This window comes from Polypterus senegalus, chromosome 15 (genome assembly GCF_016835505.1).
Source record: "Polypterus senegalus isolate Bchr_013 chromosome 15, ASM1683550v1, whole genome shotgun sequence".
Classification (NCBI taxonomy): domain Eukaryota; kingdom Metazoa; phylum Chordata; class Cladistia; order Polypteriformes; family Polypteridae; genus Polypterus; species Polypterus senegalus.
The window spans coordinates 138,053,788-138,073,878 of NC_053168.1; the positions used below are offsets into that span (position 1 = coordinate 138,053,788).

Here is a 20,091-nt window from a genome sequence, read left to right on the forward strand (position 1 = left end):
TGTGTGTGTCTAACTCTGGAGAGATGAACGGCGGCACATCCCATCAGAGGGTCTCCTCCTCGTGCAGGAAGCCGTTTGACTTTGCGCCGACTGTCCAAGTTCTGCACATCTGGGGGCTCCGACAACAAAAACATGACATGTAATTGTGTTGAAAGTGACGTGGCGGTGACCCGAGGTGCCAGCAGGAGTGGTCGTGCACTCCAACGTCAGGGAGGAGTAAGAAGAGGCCCGTCGCTGGCACTAACTTGTGAACGGTAACAGGTGGGCTGCACTCTGAAAAACACCACCGACAAGGACACGTTAGGTGAAAGCCACACTGATGTGACGGTCGCCGGGGCACAACTGAGTGACAATCAGCACTCGCCTTGGTAGGATTTAAAAAGCCTCGTCTCGGATGATGTGGACTCACGCTGACAGAAAGACAAGTGAAGGACACACGAGCCCACCGACCCACCCTGCGAGGGGCTGCCACTGGGACTGGGGCTGGCGCTGCTGGACATGCGATTCAACAACACAGGATATCCCAGCAGCTCTTCAGGTCTCCCCCATTGTTTCTCTCTCTCTCTCCGTTTGTGTTTCCTTAAATAAAAACACGACACTCCTGGAACTTCCTTGGCATCAGAGTGGGCTGGAGGGTCACCTTGATGGCACCTTCCTGTTATGTAATGAATAAGACGTAGAGACGCTCGCCGGTGGGTAGGCACACTCACTCCCTGCAATCCCTTTTGCAGTTTTTCTGGAAACGAGAGAACGTCACTAAGACTTACATGGAGTCTGCACAGAGGCAGTCATGCTAAAATGGGCGTTGAAATATCCACAATATGCCAGGGCACAACTCACAGGAAGGGCAGACAGACGTGACGGCTTCAAAAATCAAACCGCCGATTCATAAAGTAGACACAGCAGCCTGCCAGTCCGCTGAGACAGTTAGACACGGAAAGAGGAAAGATGGGCGGGCAGACAGACGGGCACCTTATAACAGAGGACATAAAGAGGCACCGGGTACGTGAAGACTTGCATTGGGCGTATCGAGGAGTGGGAACGACTAGCATTAGGGGGGCAGCTCAGGTTGGGTAGTTTGGAGACCAAGCCAGAGTGCAGAGATTGCACTGATTTGGACATCTGCAGTGGAGAGACGCTGGGTATACTCGGAGGAGGAGGAGGAGGATACTAGGAGGAAGAGGAGGGTTAAAGAGGTGGTGGCTGTGACAGAGAAAGATGACAAGGACAGGAAGAGATGGGAAAAGATGACCCTCTGTGGTGACGAAGAAGAAGAAGAAGATCACAAGGTGCTACATAAGAGAGAGACAGACATGAAAGGCGCTATATAAAAGAGGGATATTAAAAGACAGTACAAAATGGATATGCAACTAGAGACAGGGAGATGGATATGAAAGGCGCTATATGATAAATGGATATTAAAATGGTGCCGTATGATAGAGTGAGTGAACAAAAAGAAATGGCAAGGCTGGAGAGAGACACTTAACCAATTTACACAAACAAAAAACACTTTGTACATTTTAAGAAAGTAAAATGAAAGATTATGGATGACCTTATTAGCTGAGCTCTTGAAAACATTAAACTGCAGCAGTCAGGTGGGACGGGACGGGTCACCCAGGGAACCTTTGGTTCATTTTCTCAGTTGCAGCTTTTACCTGGCGGTGTCACTCATGGGTACCTGGCCATCCGCTGCCAGGTGGGGTCAGGTGGTGAGGCAGGTGACAGAACAAGAACGGTTCTTAGACGGCGAGTGAGTGAGTGATGGTGGGGTGTGCAGTGGTCTGATTCTGATTATTTATTATGTACGTTTTTAAAGGACGCTGTGTCGCCATTTCAATACAACTCATTTCAAATGGTTTTTAAATTATGTATAGCACAGTGAATGTATGTTTTTGTATTAGCACCTCCTCTATTCTGCGGTGGGCTGGCGCCCTGCCCGGGGTTTGTTTTTTGCCTTGTGCCCTGTGCTGGCTGGGATTGGCTCCAGCAGACCCCCCGTGACCCTGTGTTAGGATATGGCGGGTTGGACACTGACTGACTGACCGACCGACCGACTGACCGACTGACCTCGTCCATTGTCCTGCTGATTTCTGATGCCTACCATGACCTCTCAGCCTGGGGGTGTAAGACCAGGTAATCTCTAAGGCATAAAAATACAATAATAGGAGAAATTTCAAATCAACGCCAAATGGAAACTTGCTCCATGCAGAATGGGACTAATCAAATGCAAGAATGGAGACACTCTCGTCGTAAATTTTTAGACCGATACTTATTTTAATCAAATTATTTTAGGGATGGTTACTGTCTGTGTCATCCAATTTAATTTGGATGTGCTATTTAGAAATTTGACAAATGCTAAATGATACCACACGGGTCCACTCGACTAGCACAGAATATTCTTTCTGAGTTGATTTCACAATTGAAAAATGAAATGGAGCCTTGGGGTACAGCCAGCACAGAAAAAGACCAAAGTACTGCAGACACCAGAGCCGGCCAGACAAAGAGCTAATGGGCTGCCGTAATGCCTGAGTGGTTGGTGGGCTCCATTTTCTACTGTACAATAGTTGGGCACTTCTCTTTAATTGGCTCCAGTCAGTTGGCACCTTTCTAATAAGAGTGCAAAGGCTCACTTGCTGGAGACGCGAGGATTCATTCCTTATTTAAGATGCTTCAAGCCACTGGCCTGCAAAGCCTCATTTTCAGGCCGTTTTCTCTGTCAAGCGGCTCTCCACAGTAAACTCACAGGAGAGCGTCAGCTCTATAATGACGACGAGTGTGGAGCACAATTACAGCAGTCAATCAAAAGGGCCGCTCACACACACGTCAAACTTGCCAAATGGCTGCTTATTTTTTAGAATATTAATGATGTGTGACAAGGGAAATTAAAAAAAACAAAACCTTTCTATACACCGACACACACGTGCAGGCAGCTTGGGGGTCTAACTAAGATTAAATCACCAGGACGGGGGCTAAATGAGTGGACTAACACACTTCTTCAGATCCTCTGAAGAGAACAGCCAGACCTAATCTTCCTCTTCCTGTTCCTCACCACGCCCACGATGACCTCACTTCCTTCTTATCTGCCTCTTCCTGTCTTTTTGGGCTATTTAACTGCCCGCCTAACCTTTGCTCTCAGGCTTTCTTTAATTGGAGACTCAGTCTACGGTGACTACTCTATGGAGCTGCAGTTGCATGTTTGTTGTTTTCTGTACAATATATGGGATGGAGACATTTTTCTGCCTTTATCTCTCTTTTAGAACATATACAGATACATAATATATCTATAGCTAGAGATCCAAAAGGAGAGAAAATGTTAGGATACGGGACTCACCTCCTCCCTTTGTGGATCTTGGCCATATCACGGACCTTCACTTCCATTCATACATATACAGTATTTATATATACACACTTATACATATCTCTCTATAAATATAAAATCCAATGTCTGCCTGTCTGCTCTTCATGAGCGGACTGCTTAATACATTTAGATCAGGGTTTTTCTTCTTTTTTTTTTTTTTCTAGAATTTGCTTGAACATTCCGGTTGACTTTACAACTTCTTTCATTGCATTAAGAATTGCAGTTCGCATGCAGGAGCAATTTATTTGTGCTAATCCGAGACAGAGGCTGTGGGCCGAGGGGACTGGCAGTCGGTCTACCTCTGTGTTGTGGAGCGTTCCTTGCCTCCGCTTAGCTAGCGATAGCTTTTAGTTTATTGGTTTTTAAAGTTTGTCCTGTTTCACTACTACATGGGCTGAGCTGCAGGGAACGGCTAGTCTTATATATAAACGTCTACGCGTGTCTGTCTGTCTGTCTGTCCAGCCTGGAAGTGAGAGCCTACAGCATGAAGCTCAAAGAAATCGACTTTCACCAAAGTGAAACCTCCGAGGAGACAGAAACTCACTTAGCTGATGATAGACAACAGAGGCGATTGAGTGATTGAGTGATTAAAGTGCCAGAATCCAATGGTTTCTACGACCCCGGGCTTTTTACAGAAACTATTGAAATTGTCAGAAATAAAAAACTGAAATGCAGAGAGAGAGAGAGAGAGTGGGGGATTAGGTGCCCGCTCTGATACAGCGCATCGCTGCACCCACCACACGACAGACCACCTCAGGATCCCAGATTAGGACCCGAGTGCGGCCATGCGACGGGTGACACCTCAGCACCACAGATGAAACGTAGAGATGTCAGGAACTCCTCTGGCGTCTCTCCTAGGAGGATTCATTTTGCCGACATGCTGACTCCGTTTGTGTTATTAGCGGCGTGAGGAAAAGCAAAAGGGATACCATTTTGCCGATGTTACCAGCTAAGCGACTTTGTCTTTCTTCGGAGGTTTCATTTTACCGATGTGCTCACCTCGCTTTTGTTATTAGTGGCTAAGTGAGTTTTCGGTTACCTCGACTCCACCTCTCACTTCCAGACAGACAGACAGACAGACAGACTTCCATGCGTAGACGTTTATATATAAGATGAAGAATATAATTTCCTGTGTGAAGGAAGCACAGCCATGAATCCCCCAGACATGGCCGAGTGTTTAACTATCAGTAACATCGTGTCATTTCTTGTGACAGCAATGTGCTCAAATGGCGACTACCTAGAACGGTGTATTGACCCCAAGGGGTATGCTAAAAACAAAGTCATTTCCTTTGGGATTAATAACGGATAATAAAATAAAGTAGTAACAATAATTTAAAGGATTACTTAAACATACATTTTTGGTGTGTCTGTGTGTCACTTAACCCGTGTAGACCCCGTGTGAAGACGCTTCCCGTTTGTGGACTTGACGTGGTGGACTGTGCAACACGAGGGTTTTTCGAGGCCGTTTTTTGCTGTTGGTTTCCACTCTCCTGCTCTATCAGAAACTCCGTTCTCCATGAATACACGAGATGAAACTTTTTTCCTCCGCCATCACTATAAACTACATAGAAAACAACCCAACGTCTTTAGGTGGAGTGTGCCTTTCAGGGTGTTTGAATAGTCACTGGCGTCCTGTCGTCATTTCAGCAGTAATACAGGACAGAGGGAGCCCGCCTCCTCGCTGCCAGCCCTGAAGGCAAACCTGAAATGAAGAACCGAAATGAAATGCTGGGACCGACTGACAGACGCGTGACTCAGGGGTGCATCAACGAGACCCCAGCGGTCTCTGGAAACCTCATTTTATTTAAAACACCGAGAATCATTTTATTTAGCACAGTAAACGGCAGACTAAAGTAGAGATGGCTGCTGTTTGTTTTGTACGTGTTGGTGTAAAAATCAATTTGTCTAAATGATCTGTCAGCCTGATGACATGCGGTGAAGATCTCGCAAACGCGGCACTCATTAGGTGACCTTTTGAAGGCCAGCAACACTTCAGGTTCAAAGTGGAGATCTGAAGCCAACTGATGTCTAATTTATTTAATTGACAGACAGAATTGCTTTGAATTAGGAAGGAATATTCATAATCCTGTTGATCAAAAAGACACGACTGGCGAGCTTTCCCTTTAACTTAAAAATGTTTACAGTTTTTTTAATTCTTCAGTGTACTCGCATCCCAAGCTTCACTGTACATCAAAATCATTTGCAGCCAGCATACGTGTTTTAATAAGAAGAGGACATTAAAATGCTAGCGACAGACTCTTCTTGCTGATTTCTTCAGAAAACAACTCATTTTGCTGCAACAAACGTGGAATGAAACGTCAAAGAAGGTCCTCGTGTTTCACCTGGTCACACTTTGGACATCAAGGGCTTGTGGCAGAACGAGGCAGCGTTGCTCCCACTTGCCGTTCTGCTTTTGTTAACCCCCTTAACATTTCACAGATTCGGTCGTTTCCCATGTTGTAATAATGTTTAAAACACAAATGACCAGATTATCATTGACAATGTCGGCGTTACTTTAAAACAACGCTCGGATTGTAACAGTAAAGGGATAGCACATGGACTGACTTCACGTTGGAAAAACATCAAGACCAGTTAAACACAAAATCAAGGAACATAAAAGCGATAATCGTACAAGTTCTGTTCAGCATCAGGACTCCAACTCCAGTCCTGGAGAGCTACTGTGGCTGCAGGTTTCCATTCTAACTATTTTTCTTAATTAGTGACCAGATTTTGCTGCTAATTAACACTTTGCCTTATTTTTAATTGATGTACCACTTAAGACTCAGGCCCCTTCATTATTTAATTTTTTCCTTAATTAGCAAACAATATGAAGACACAAAATGAACCAACACACAAACCACCACCAGGTGAAGGCCTCAGTAATGTTGATCTGCTCAGGTCCACAAAACATTTTGAAATGTCTGCCATGGCAGAATGAGCACCGTGGAATTAAATAACGGGTTTAATTAGCAACGAGAATTGGCTTCAAATTAAGAAACTGAATGAAGTGAAGTTGGTTGGAGTCTGAGGCCCCAATTTAGTTGGTCATCTGTTGGCTCACTTCACATCAAATTTATGTTTAGGTGCCGTTTAAGGAAAAAAAGAATCAGATTCAGCGGTCAGAGTCTCAGGAAAAGTCAATTAAAATAAAAGGAAAGAGTTAATTAGCAGCAAAAACTGGTCACTAATTAAGAAAAGAGTTAGAATGAAAACTTGTAGCCACGGTAGCTCTGCAGGACTGGAGTTGGAGACCCCCACTTTATAGGGACAGTCACAGCAGCCTCTGTTACGGCCGATTTACACTCTACATCGAGGCTACGCCGTCAGAAGCAGGCGCACAACTCGCCACTAGGTGGCAGTGTATGCAGCATGCAAGAGAAGCACTGAAACGCCGACAGCGGGTCCACCACTCGCTCCTCTTGCTACACATACACTACGTCCCTCACATTTTTACACGTTTTCCTAATCTCACCGACTTCCAAGCCGAGGTTAACCGATATTTCTTGCTACGAATTGGCTGCCACCTGATTGTGTTTGTAGTCGTGTGATGAGGCATCATAAAAACGTGTACATTTCCAAACTTCTTCAACTATTGCTCGGTGATTTGCACCATGTTAGTTCAGAAAACGTAACGGAGACGCATTTCAGTAAATATGTAGTTACCAAACTGGCCAATCAGAGGCACCAGGGGTCTGCATAGGGGCCGTTGACGCAACACGTAATCAGACATAATAGGTGGCGTGCGTCCGGCTACACTGTAACTAAGGATTAGGCTCAGTGCGGAGGTATAAATCAGCCTTTGGTCGTCATCTACTACAAGCTGGAGCAGCCTGGATCTTTACTGTCCTACTGAGGGTCCAAGCAGACTGATGGAGGTGGTCACAGCACACCTTGGCTGGTCTTGTATCTTTTGTAAACTTGTTGATGTAATTCATTGTCTCCGCTTCACTCTTTAAACTATTAAGTCATTATTTAGAGGTGTTTACACTCTCCACTGGTATAGGATTTTAAAATCCTATTCTATTCCATTATCTGCAAGAAAGGTGTGAATGACATTAAGAAGAATTGTTTAAAAAAAACAAAAAACTTTGCTGTAGCTGTTATTCAGCATTTTACACAAACTATCATTTTTTTTTAATTTGTCCTGTTTAATGATTATTTAATGTCTAGCTGTATAACCCTGGGCGGAGTGGTGGCTCCGAGGCTTGGGGTCTGCACTGGCAATAGTAAGGTTTCTGGTTCAAATCCATAAATCCTCTACTTTGTTGGGCTCTTGAGCAAAGCCCTTAACCTGCAATTGCTCCGTCCTGGGTGTGACGTCAATCTGCATCCAGACCTCCAAACGGCAGGGAAAAATCTGGGGGTTGGTGGCAGAATTGGAACCTCACAATGTCCCATTCCATCTGAACTGGTGTGGTGCTGGGGTGTCACCCGTCACATGGCTGCACTCGGGTCCTAATCTGGGATCCTGAGGTGGTTTGTCATGTGGTTGGTGTGTCAAAGCGCTGTATCAGTGCGTTGTCCAAACCTCTCCTCTCCTCTCCTCTCCTCTCTCTCTGTGTGTGTAAGCCTGTGCTATAAAAAGCCCGGAGTCCTAGAAACTATTGAAAGGAACTCCTCTGGGCGTCTCTTTCCTCAAAGGTTTCGTTTTGCCGACATGCTGACCTCGCTTGTGTATTGGCGACTAAGCAAGTTTCTGTTTCCCTGACCCCGACTCCACCCCTCACCGCCGGGCCAGACAGCCAGACACTTCCACGCGTAGACGTTTATATATAAGATCAGTAGCACCACACTGCCTCATCCTGAAGAAGGGACACCTGGTCCTGGCCATTCTACTTTGTGGTTCATCCACTCCAGAAAGTGTGAAATCCCCAGGCCCAGGCATCTCTTGGTCCTTTGACTTGCTGTCTCCTATCGCTCACGGTCAGACACCTCTGGATGTTCACCATAACGAGACGGACTTCTTCAATTCACCTTTGCTTTTTTCTTCCTGAAAATGTAAACTAAGACGTGACACGGCCGCCTGTTTAACTGCTGGTGGATATCCGCGGTTATCAAATGCAGTCCTGGGACCCCCTGTGGGTGCAGGTTTTTATTCCAACCAACTTCTATTTGTATTTCGAGTCCTGGCCTTATTAAGTTTCTGTGTTTTGGGCTCAGTGTAGAAATTACAAAACTGAGTTTGCTAAAAAGTTTTATTAAAATCTACTAAGCGGCTATACAGAGGAAAACGTGTTTTATTGTTTCATTTTTATTAACATTTTCATTCTGCTTTTCCAGGTATTCTGCTAATTTAGCAAATTATTTACTAATTAGTGGCTCGGACGCTGACGTAGTTGCAGCCTTTCATCTTTCAGTGTCGCCTGCCCGGGTGTCTGCTCTGCTTGTTGTTAGTTGCCATTATTGGGATAAAATGAAGGGACAAATAAAAACTAACAAATAACAACATAAGGGAGCTGAGCAGAAGCTAGAGCAAAAACAGAAATATTTCACAATGTCTTATCAATGTAAAAATCTGAATGCAGAATAAGAGAAAAAGAAGAAAAGACCATCTAATTAAACGAGATCCGTTATTATCAGTGAGTATCACGGACTGTGGACCTGCTGGGGACAAAATCCTGCAGCCACAGTGGCTCCCCAGAACCGAGTTTCTATTCATTGTGAATGTCACGTTTGCACTGCTCAGCATCGTTTGTGTTGGGCTTTAATATTAAATAACAAGCTCATTTCTCACTTTGTAATGGTGGTTAACATGTTGGACTTCACACTGTGGTTGTGGGTTCAAATCCCACTGCTGACACCAGTGTGAGACCCTCAGCGACTCACTTCACCCGCCTTTGGTCCAATTGAAAAAACAACTGAAGGAATGGAACTAATCTCGTTGTGGATAACGATGCTCTCCAAATAAATACATAATTATATCTGTATACTGTTTGACTATTTGGGACAAGACTTCTTATTTTTTTTAAAGAAGTGGCAGTTATCTGTGTCATTCTTAAAACCGCAACAAGTTGGTCAAACTTCCTTAACGTCTTTGACGCCCTGACAAAGATAAGTGGGCTTATTCCACCAATGCACAAGAACTGAGCGTGTCAAAAGAAATATAAAGTAATGCAGGGAGTACAAAACGGATCTTAATTCCTGTGACGAGGCCGGACCCCTGCAGACTCCCTCTTCCCACATGGGAGTCTGCTGAACCAACACCGTCGATAGTTATGACCGACATGAGCGGACAAATGAGGACAATTCACTGATGATGCCAGAGGATGGTGGAAAAAGTGCTCAAGTGCTTTTATTAAAAAATAGTCAACACAAAAAACGTGTCCATAGTGCAGTATTCTAAAAACAGTTCATGAATAAATCCATAAAAATCACTGTGAAAGTGAGGATTAAAAAAAAAAAAAAAATCAATAAAGAAATCCGAGGTTAAAATGCAGACTAACTCCTCCTGATCTCAGCCCACCTCCTTCTCACTCTCCCTGGCGGCGGAGACACAGCAGCCACGAGCTCCTTTCGGCTGACCTACGTCTTGGCTGCCTCCAGACCGTCCGATGTCGGCTCTCCTCCCTTCTTCCTTTGCGCTCACGTGGTCGCACCTCAGAAGCCCAGGGAGGGCACCTGCCTTGCTCACCACACTCCACCCGAATGTTCAGTGGGCCGTACTAGCCCCTAGAGCGCCACAGCCAACGCTCCTTCTCAGGCCCCCAGCTCACACGGCCTGATCAATCGCCAAGACTGCCTTTAACGTCTTTTAACCTCTTTCTGTCTGTTTCCTTTTCTTTGATTCCTCTCCCTTTCCTTGTGCTGGCCCGTATATATACACCCATGTCTCCATGGGCACAGCACCTTAATCACACGCCGCAGGAAGCCAATGAGGCAATTAAAAAATGATCGCACCCGCCCCAACTACCTCATTAACTCCCCGCAGTCGTGCAATCGCGCCCACGGAGAGTGACACGGCTTTATGGATTTAAAACTGGCCCTTTTTTTTTGAAGCCGCGGACCCACTATAGCACAATTCGTGCAAAATCTTTTTATTAATATTTTAATAATTCATGTATCAAGAGGATCAATTAATGTTTTCATGAAAGATGTCAGAACCTTGCACTGCTGTGTTTATAGTGTCACGCTGATAAGACTTTATATAAGACAAAAGCATTTCAAGGAGTTTGCTGTGAAATGCAAGTGACGTGTTCATGTTTGTTCAATCAGACAGCGTGAGGGACGTTAAATTAGCCTCGGCGTGTGTGCGATTACACCTGCAGTCGAGTTCAAAGGCTGCCCGTTAGAAAAAGGTGGATTAGATCGTCTCTCAAAGGCCTGAGTGATGCCCCCCACCATTTGTCAAGTGGGCACACAGGACGTCAATTTGGAATTGTAAGAGCAGCCAGGACAAAACGCACACAATGTACTAGAATGAAATAATAAACCGATTAACCGCAAAGTGACAAGAAAGCTCCAAATGTCCTCCAGAACAAATTAAAAACAAAAGTAAGGCAGAGGGATTGTGAGTAAAATATTGATGTGGTCAAAAACTTCAGACTTGAAATGAACTTGATAGAAACAATTCTGCCAGCAAGTTCTAAGAGTTTAGCTTGTATAAGAATGAACATTTAAGTTACTTGTCAGGCCATTACATGAATATCGGGGCGTCTGACGTAGACCCTAGGGGGCTGCAGTTTTCATAGCAGCCACTTTTTAAATGTGTACCCTGCTGATGTTTCTAACTTAACCTTAATCTCTCTATATATATAAAATCCAACGTCTGTCTGTCTGTCTGTTTTCCACGAGAGAACAACCTAACGAATTTAGATTGCGTTTTTTTCTAGAATTTGCTTGAAGATTCCGGTTGATTTTGTGACTTCTCTCATCACGCTATCAAAGTTCACTTGAGGTACCGATTTATTGACACTAATCCGAGACAGAGACTGCAGGCCGAGGGGAGGGGGGGGGCAAGACCACAGGACTGGGGAGCCGGGCAGTGCCCTTCTCATTCATTTGCCAGCCTCCGTTCGAGTTGCTCTACCTCACGCCACGTTTTGGAGCGCACCTTGTCTCCACTTAGCTAGCAACACCTGCTTCTTTATTGATTTTTAAAGTCTCTCCCGTTTCACTACTACGTGGACGGAGCCGCAGAGGACAGCTAGTTTTAAATAATTTGCTTCATTTTATTCCCTTAACCGGCAGCTTAAACAATAAAAGTGTACAAAGTGCGCCAACTTCTGGAGGGCCTCAATTTTCTTTTAGCATGCTAATGAAACCCGAGAATTATCTGTCTTGTTAGTCACCCTGCAGTAGACAGACGGAGGTGCAACAGTGCTTGTGCTGTTGCCTCGCAGAAAGGAGACTGGATTGTGTGTCCTGGGTGCACCTTTCATGCAGTTGACGTGTTCTCCCGGTCATATGGGTTAGGTGGACTGGTGATGCTAAACTGGTGTGTTTGTGTGTATTTTGACCCACCAAAGGACTCGCAGCGCATCCTGGCCAGGGGCTGTTCCTGCCTTGTGCCACATGCTTGCTAGGATAGGCTGCAGCTCCCACATGACCCCACTCGGGATAAGGAGGCTTGGAAATAAAACGGACAGTTTGTTAGTAGTCTCATTCCGATTGATACACGACTCAATCCCAAAACAGATTTTCTTTTTTTTCCCCCCCAAGAGATCGCCATTCAAATGCTTTGCAGGCCACAGCAGATCAATACTCCTCAGGCCTTCACTTGTTTCTTTGCACATATTTTTATTGAGACTGATATTGTAAGTGCAAACAGGATTTAAATTAGCCTCGTTCTGTTAGCTGCTTGTTAAAAAAAAAAAAAGACAATTCAAATGCAAATCAATTAAAATCAAAGGACCCCGGGGTGTTGTCTACTATCATTATCAATCAGTTATTAAATGGAGAAAGTGGCTGAAATGAAAACCTGCAGCCACTGCGGCTCCCCAAAAAGGAGTACATTCAAATTACCGTTTATAGCAGGGGCGTCAAACTCCAGGCCTGGAGGGCCGCAGTGGCTGCAGGTTTTCATTCTCACCCTTTTCCTAATCAGTGACCAGTTTTCACTGCTAATTAACTCCTTTTCCATTCATTTTAATAGCCCTGTGTTTAAGGATTCAGTCCTTCATTAAATGGCAGCCAAGAGAAATGAGACGTGAAACGAGCCAACAGATGACCAGCTAAACTGGGGCTTCAAACTCCAACCAATCTCTTAATGAGAAGCTGATTCTTGCTGTTAAGTAAGCCCCTTATTTTATTCCATGGCCTGTTGCTGCTCTCATTCTGCCACGGCAGACATTTCCAAACCTGCTGATTTTTCTCTTTTTTTTTTTTTCTCCTAAGAACGTCGTCATAATGTTTTGTTGACCTGAGCAGATCAACCTTAGTGAGACCTCCACCTTTCTTTATTTTCAGATCATGTGTGATGGGCAAAGGCGAGCTGGTCATGTGGCGGCTCATTTCGTGTCTCATTATTGTTTGGCTGCTCATTAAGGAAAAAGAGACAACTAAGGAGCACGAGTCGAGTTAATTAAAACAAAGGCAGAAGAAATTAATTAGTAGCAAAAACTGGTCACTAATGAAGAAGACAGTTAGAATGAAAGCCTGCAGCCACCGCGGCCCACAAGGATTGGAGTTTGACACCCCCGATTTATAGGGTCAACCCCGAAGACGTCACATTATTCATTTTCCTGGAGAATTCTGGGAAGTTGATGCAAATCTCTCAAGATGGCACTGCCTGTCAACATTAAAGATGGCACCGTTGACAGATGCTTAGAAACCTATGGCTTCCTCAGGAAACGAGACGGAACAAAATAAATCTCAAAATCAGATTACCTGACTACAGAAACCCCAGCGTAGCTGACAATAATTCTGAGAACCACACCCCCCCCCCCAAGAAATGCCCCAAAACAGTAATAAAAATAAGGCATATGATACGGCATAAAGTAAGGCAATCGTAGGATACACTTGTATGAAAACAATAATCCATTACAATTCTCTTTCTTGTCTGTATTTCACTTCACATGGAGCACAGTTACATTTTATAAAGGCCCACCCCCTTTCATAGCACATTCTGCCTCCCCATCAAAGACCACCTTAACTCTTATTGACAAAGGAAGATGACGGCTGTTAACGAAGCAATTGAGTCCCACAACTTTAAATGAATCATCTGCGTGAGCTGGAGGCCAGGACTCAGTTTCTCTGAGACTCTGCACCATCTGAGGTTACAAGCCATCTCTTTATATATATATATAAATCTAATGTCTGTCTGTCTGTCAAGAGAGAACTACAGTACTTAACTGATTTACATCGGGCTTTTTTCTATAATTTCCGGTTGATTTTGCAACCTCTCTCCTTGCGCCAAGTGTCATAGTTCGCTTGAGGTCCCGATTTATTGGCGTGAATGCGAGAGACACACAGCGGGCCAAGGGGAGGGGGATTTCCCTTCTCACTCATGTGCCAGCCTCGGGGTGTAACTTACCTCCACTTAGCTAGCGAACAAGAGGACTACTTAACAGATTTAGATCAGACTTTTTTCTAGAATTTGCTTGAACATTCCGGTTGATTTTGCGACTTCTCTCACTGCGCCATATTTCCTAGTTTGTTTGCAGGAGCGATATATTTGCATTAATCCAAGAGAAACAGGTTGTGGGCCGAGGGGAGGGGGAAGCGTGACGTCAGGACTGGGGGGCCTGGCAGGACCCTCCTCACTGTCCTGTTTCATTTAAAAAAAAAAAATGCACAGCCACCCCTTCACATTTGTGAGATTTACAGGCCTAAGACCCCGACAAATAGGGGAAAAAAAAATCACAAATAATACTTGGGCCTCCTAAATCTGGTGAGGTGTATCACAGCGCGATAGCTTTGAGGTTTAAATGAATGAATTACTTTGTAGGCACATATGGATTAAAAAGGAGAGGGGCAGGTAAGAAAGGCAGAAGGGAGCAGATCAGCGCGAAGCGAGGACGTCTAGAACTCTGTGCAGGTAAAGACGAGAGGCGCTTCAGTAAAACTGGAGGATATCCAAGGAGTTTTAGGAGCGGATGGCACAGGCGGGCGGGCGGGCGGGCGCTACAAACAGTCTGCACACTTAAGACACTCCTTCGCCACTAAGCCTCACACACTGCACTTTTACAGGCTCCCTGATGCAAACGTTTGCTTCTGCTATGACAATTACATTTGATTGGTAAAAATTATGAAATCTGAAATTAAAATCTTCAACACAATAAAATGTGCAGAGAGCGAAGGGGTCTGAATACTTTCCGATTTTGCCATGTGTTGGACATCTTAAGAACTCAAAATGCCTGTTTTTTCATATAAAGATGACAGGCTACACTGGGCCGGGTGGCCTCTTCTCCTCAAAGCTGTCCTCATCTTCTTAGAAAAATCTCTGAAATTACACATTCAGTGCAGGAGCAGCACTACAAGTCACATTCCACTGATGAATTTGTCATTTTTTACATTCCACTTTATTCTCATTTAACATTAACTTCAATCCATAATACTGTAAGTGAATTAGCCAATTAATAAAGTTGGGGTTGTTGATCTTTCTGCCCTGTCTGGATAGCCTGTAGCTGCCCGTAACCCCAACTATTACATCAAGAAAGTTCAAGAAATGGACGTACAGATTAAATAAAATTGAATAGAATGGCTGCTTAATGTAATTATTAACCTAACAATGAATGTGGCAAACCAAAAATAAATACAATGCACTATTAAAGCGGTCCAGGGTTGTTTGCTTACACACACGCACACAGTTTATGATGCTGGGCCAGACTCTGGTCCTCCATGACCCCGAGCTGGATAAGTGGATACAGGTGAGAGCTGAACGGACCACCAAAATATACCTGCAGTGCATGGCCTCCTAATTAACTTCAGGCAATTTGCCATCCTGCACAGAACACACCGATCTGACACACTGCCAAAATAACACTCTGGTTAGACTCAAAAAACAAAGGAGTGCCATTAGAAGTGACAAAGAAAAGCAATCGACAAGGACCTGTATAATGTATGTATCTGCTGCCAGTGGTTTAGGGCTGGCTTAAGGGAAAGGGTGACATGACAAGGCCATTTGGCCCAACAGAAGGGGAAAAGTCAAGATCAAAGATTAAGAGGTGCGTCTGTTCATCTGCAACGACCTCCTCATACTATCCCTCCACATATGAAGGCTTTACGTGTAGAGGAGGATGTTTGGGTCACAGAAATCACGTTTACTGAAGCCACTGAGATGAAGCACAGTGCTGGATTACCAGACGTGACTAGTAGAGGGGCTTAAAGATGGAACAGAAATAGGCCGGAAAAACGAACAAGGAAGGAAAACAGACGAGAAAGAGCAGAAACTAGCAGTAACTGAAAATAAGACATGAAAGACAGGGAAGGGGATTTGTACATTTGTGATTTTCTGAAATAACAGGACTATGGAAAGTTAAGGAGAGTAAACTGAGATTTGTTCAACTTTTAAAAGACTTCATTCTTTCAATTAATAAAAGTTATAATATGAAAGTACATGTTAGTACACATATCACACAATGTGTATTACCTGTGTTTTTATAACTAAGATAGATAGATAGAGATAGACGTGAAAGGCACTATATAACAGATAGATAGATAGATATTGAAAGACACTATATAATAGACAGATAAATATGAAAGGCACTATATAACAGATAGATAGATAGATAGATAGATAGATAGATAGATAGGAAAGGCACTATATAACAGACAGATAGATAGATAGATAGGAAAGACACTATATAATAGATAGATAGATAGATATTGAAAGACACTATATAATAGACAGATAAATATGAAAGGCACTATATAACAGATAGATAGATAGATAGAGTACACCTTTAACTCATTCTGGCCATCAGACCTCACTCTTTTTCTATGTTGACTAATGCTGTCTTATTTTAATTTCTTATTTTGTCTTTTATTTTATTTTTTTCATTATGTAAAGCACTTTGAGCTACTTTTTGTATGAAAATGTGCTATATAGATAAATGTTGTTGTTGTTGTAGATAGATATGAAAGGCACTATATAACAGACAGCTAGGAAAGGTGACAGACAGACAGACAGACAGACAGACAGAGAGAGGTGGCACAGTGGTAGTGCTGTTGCCTGGCAGTAAGGAGACTGGATTTTGGGTGCACCTTCTACGTTCTCCCTGTGTCTGGGTGCCATGACTTCCTCCCACAGTCCAAAGACATAGGGGTCAGGTGGACTGGTGATGCTAAACTGGTGTGTGAGTGTGTGTGTGTTTTGACCCAGTAAAGGACTCAGGGATTGTCCTTGCCGTGAACCCAGTACTTACTGGGATAGGCTCCAGCTGCCCCATATGAGTGTGTTAGGAAGATGGATGGATGGACAGAGGTGGCTCTATCTAACAGATAAACTGTTTTTTTGTATGAATGTAAACCTCATTCAAAAAGGTGTGATGCTAAACTTTACCATCCTTAACTTTAAAGTAGGAACTGAAAAAAAAGACCTTCACAGAACAACCAACCAATACACAACATTCTGACACAAAACCGATGAAAATGTAATGTATGTTCATACTGTTTAGAAAGGATTCTTTTTCCCTACAGTAAGCTCTTAATATCATGCCTGTAATTTCAGTGAGATCTAACACTCAAGAATTAAAATGGAGAGGCTAATGTTTCTTCTCCCAAACATCCCTAAATAGTTAATGAAGCTTCAGTAGTATGAAAAAATACTGCTGTCAACAGGTAGTAACACAATACTCTCAAATCCATTTCATCCCACGTCAGGCTGCAAGAGAACGGAGCCAATCCCAGCAGCAGTTGGACACGGGACAGGAACAAAGCGCAGCATGGCACACGTATTCACTGCGGTGTCCGCTTAAGCACACTGAACTCATACGTGTGTCTGTTCAGATTCACCAGTTAAAATGCAAATCTTTAGGAGGTACTGAGGGCAAACCAAAGTACCCAAAAGAAAACCCCCAGAGACACAAGGAGAAGATGCAAACTCCACACAGACCACGGCCAGGCTTTGGATTCCAATGTAGGATGCTGGTAACCAGCACACCACACCACACCAGCGTTGTGCTTTCTATGATTTAAACACTAATTTCTTCAAAGTTAACGCCCTTCAAGCGCAGCATTCTGAAAAATGTGGGAACCAACATGGAATGTGATTAAAAGAAAATCCCTGGATTTGTATCCATATTGCATCTTTTTCTAATCCTGGCACAACCAGAGCTGCAAGCGAAAATAACATTCAAATCTGCACAACCTTCAGAACCACTGGCTTTAGGAGGAACGGGTTCAGAGATTTACACAAGCTAATATTCCAGTTTTCAAAAGAGACGGTGGCCTATCATAAATATTGCAAGGACGACCTTCCTCTTCTAAACTTATGATGAGGGTTGCCAAAACGGGAAGCCATAATAGTCAGTGCTGTCTGTATGTGTTAGCTGAGGTAAGCATCCTGATAAAATGATGGATGCCCAAATTCCATTCAGCTAATTAAACCCATTACTACGGATTATTGCGGGGGGTTGCCTATCGGTGGGGGAGGGCAGCTGGGAAGTAATTAATTGCCTGAAAGTAAATTAGTACGTCCGTATTTAGTCGTGGAGCAGCAGGCAGTAAAGCTAATGATAAATCATCTGATATTTGGTTAAGCCTCGGGACACAGAGAGAGACAGAGAGGCTCCTTAAGTAATTCAGAAATTTATAAGCAAATGAACAACATGCAAGCGTCACAACAAACGTAAACTAGAGCAGCATCGTCATCATAGTTGGTCTAAAATTCACGTACAGCATATGTATTTTCCAAAAAAATAAACGATGAAGCTCAAATTAATCTGCAGCCTCAAGTCAAACATCAACTTCACCAATAATTGAGCCTCCCGAGGGCTGCTTTACCAAGCTGTGTAAGCCAACAAAACGACGATTACAAATCAGCTACTGTAACTATGAACACATATATGAAAATACCTCAGATACCGTCAGAGCATATTATGAAGCTCGACTGTAACTTTAACATAAAACGATAAAGTTTAAAATGATTAAAGACAAACCAAAAGTAACACTACAGTTCAAGCAAGCACAGTCCGCTCTTTAACGTCTTTTTAACTCTATTTTTAAATTACTGTTCCTCAGAAAGAACTGCTCATAACAACTAGAAGGACAGAATTTCTTGATGGTTAACATGCAGACAGGCGACTCTCTAATCTTTGCCTTTGAATTCTAATATTGAATCCCATCCGAGACTCGGAAATGAAAAAGAAACCAAACCCCGAGCCACTTACAAGAGTTCCTTTTGCTGCTGTCAGTTGATCCCGATGAGGACATCGCAACTCGCAGTACCACACAAACAGAACCATAAAAAAAAAAAAACAGTTAAGAATAAAACTCCAGTTACCAAGCAGCCTTTGTGCCAAGCATCTTCTAGACAGGCTGACACTAAAAATAAAGAAAGGAGAAAGACACCACAACAGGGAGAGGGGAAAATAAATAAATAAATAAATAAAAACGCGCCTCGTCTCTGGACGCTTGCCACACTGACAGATAAGATTCCTCTCCCCGTTTTCCTTTTCCTCATACAAATAAAGCAGACTGTTAAAGCCTTTAAGTGAAGATGAATCTGTGTTGTCAGGAGTCTACAGATTGCACGGTACTATCAGGCGTGCACTGGGGACGATACCATTATGCCTGAAAGAAGAGGGGGTGGCGACTGGAGAAAACAGCTTCCTCAGGGGTCCGAGTAATTGTATTATCTGTTGCAGCCGGGGAGCAGAGTCGGCTAATCCGATCTTGTGTTACAATGGTGGACAACTATGATAGTATGAGGCTCGTGTATTTGTTTAGGGTGATACAAGGAGTGCAATTGTTTTTATTGTTATTTTTGGGTTATATTGTAAACATCGCTACTTAGGAGAGCCCGGCTTCAATGGACAATCTGATCAGGAGCTAAAACTGAACTTTACTAAAATATCTTCTTGCCTTGGCCAGTACTGGAAGGCATCAGTCACTGAAATGACTTGACTGAAGTGGACTTTTAATGGAAATTCAAGGGCTGTGACCTGACCTTTTAACCTCTGTTGTAACAATGGCAGGTCAAATCGATCTCAAACCCCCCCCAGGCTTGAAAGGCTAAACACATTTCAATGCAGGCTTTCCAAAGATCACAGCAGAGGTTAAGAAAAATGGCAACAACATTGACTTCAATAGCACATACTGATACAAAGGACCGAGCACAACATGCTTCACAAGATGTTCGACGTAGTAGTTACATACAAAGAAAAACTAATTTGAGGAGAATAATAATGAATAAGCAGTATACACAATGAGAAAGATATCTAATTAAGAGAAAGAGTCCTTAAAATGGGCAGCATGGTGGCGCAGTGGGTAGTGCTGCATGCCTTGCAGAAAGGAGACCGGGGTTCGCTTCCCAGGTCCTCCCCCTGCGTGGAGTTTGCATGTTCTCTCAGTATCTGCGTGGGTTTCCTCCCACAGTCCAAAGACATGCAGGTTAGGTGCATTGGCAATCCTATATTGTCCTTAGTGTGTGTGTGTGTGTGTGTGTGCCCTGCGGTGGGCTGGCGCCCTGCCCAGGGTTTGTTCCTGCCTTGTGCCCTAAGCTGGCTGGCATTGGCTCCAGCAGACCCCCATGACCCTGTGTTAAGTTATAGTGGGTTGGACATTGAATGGATGGAGTCCTTAAAATACACAATTGGCTTTACTGAGCTTCTAAATGATGATCAGCTCAGGCC

General features: G+C 43.7%; 1 protein-coding gene across 1 annotated transcript in view; it reads right to left on the reverse strand.

The window, feature by feature from the left end:
* Positions 1–19,551, reverse strand: part of LOC120515623 (dysbindin-like) — a 34,297-nt gene extending 14,746 nt beyond the window's left edge. The window contains exon 1 of the mRNA XM_039736759.1: positions 18,628–19,551. Within this exon, the coding sequence (XP_039592693.1) occupies positions 18,628–18,670 (43 nt within the window). The 5' untranslated portion in view covers positions 18,671–19,551. The remainder of the gene's footprint in view (positions 1–18,627) is intronic.
* Positions 19,552–20,091: the final 540 nt, after the last annotated feature.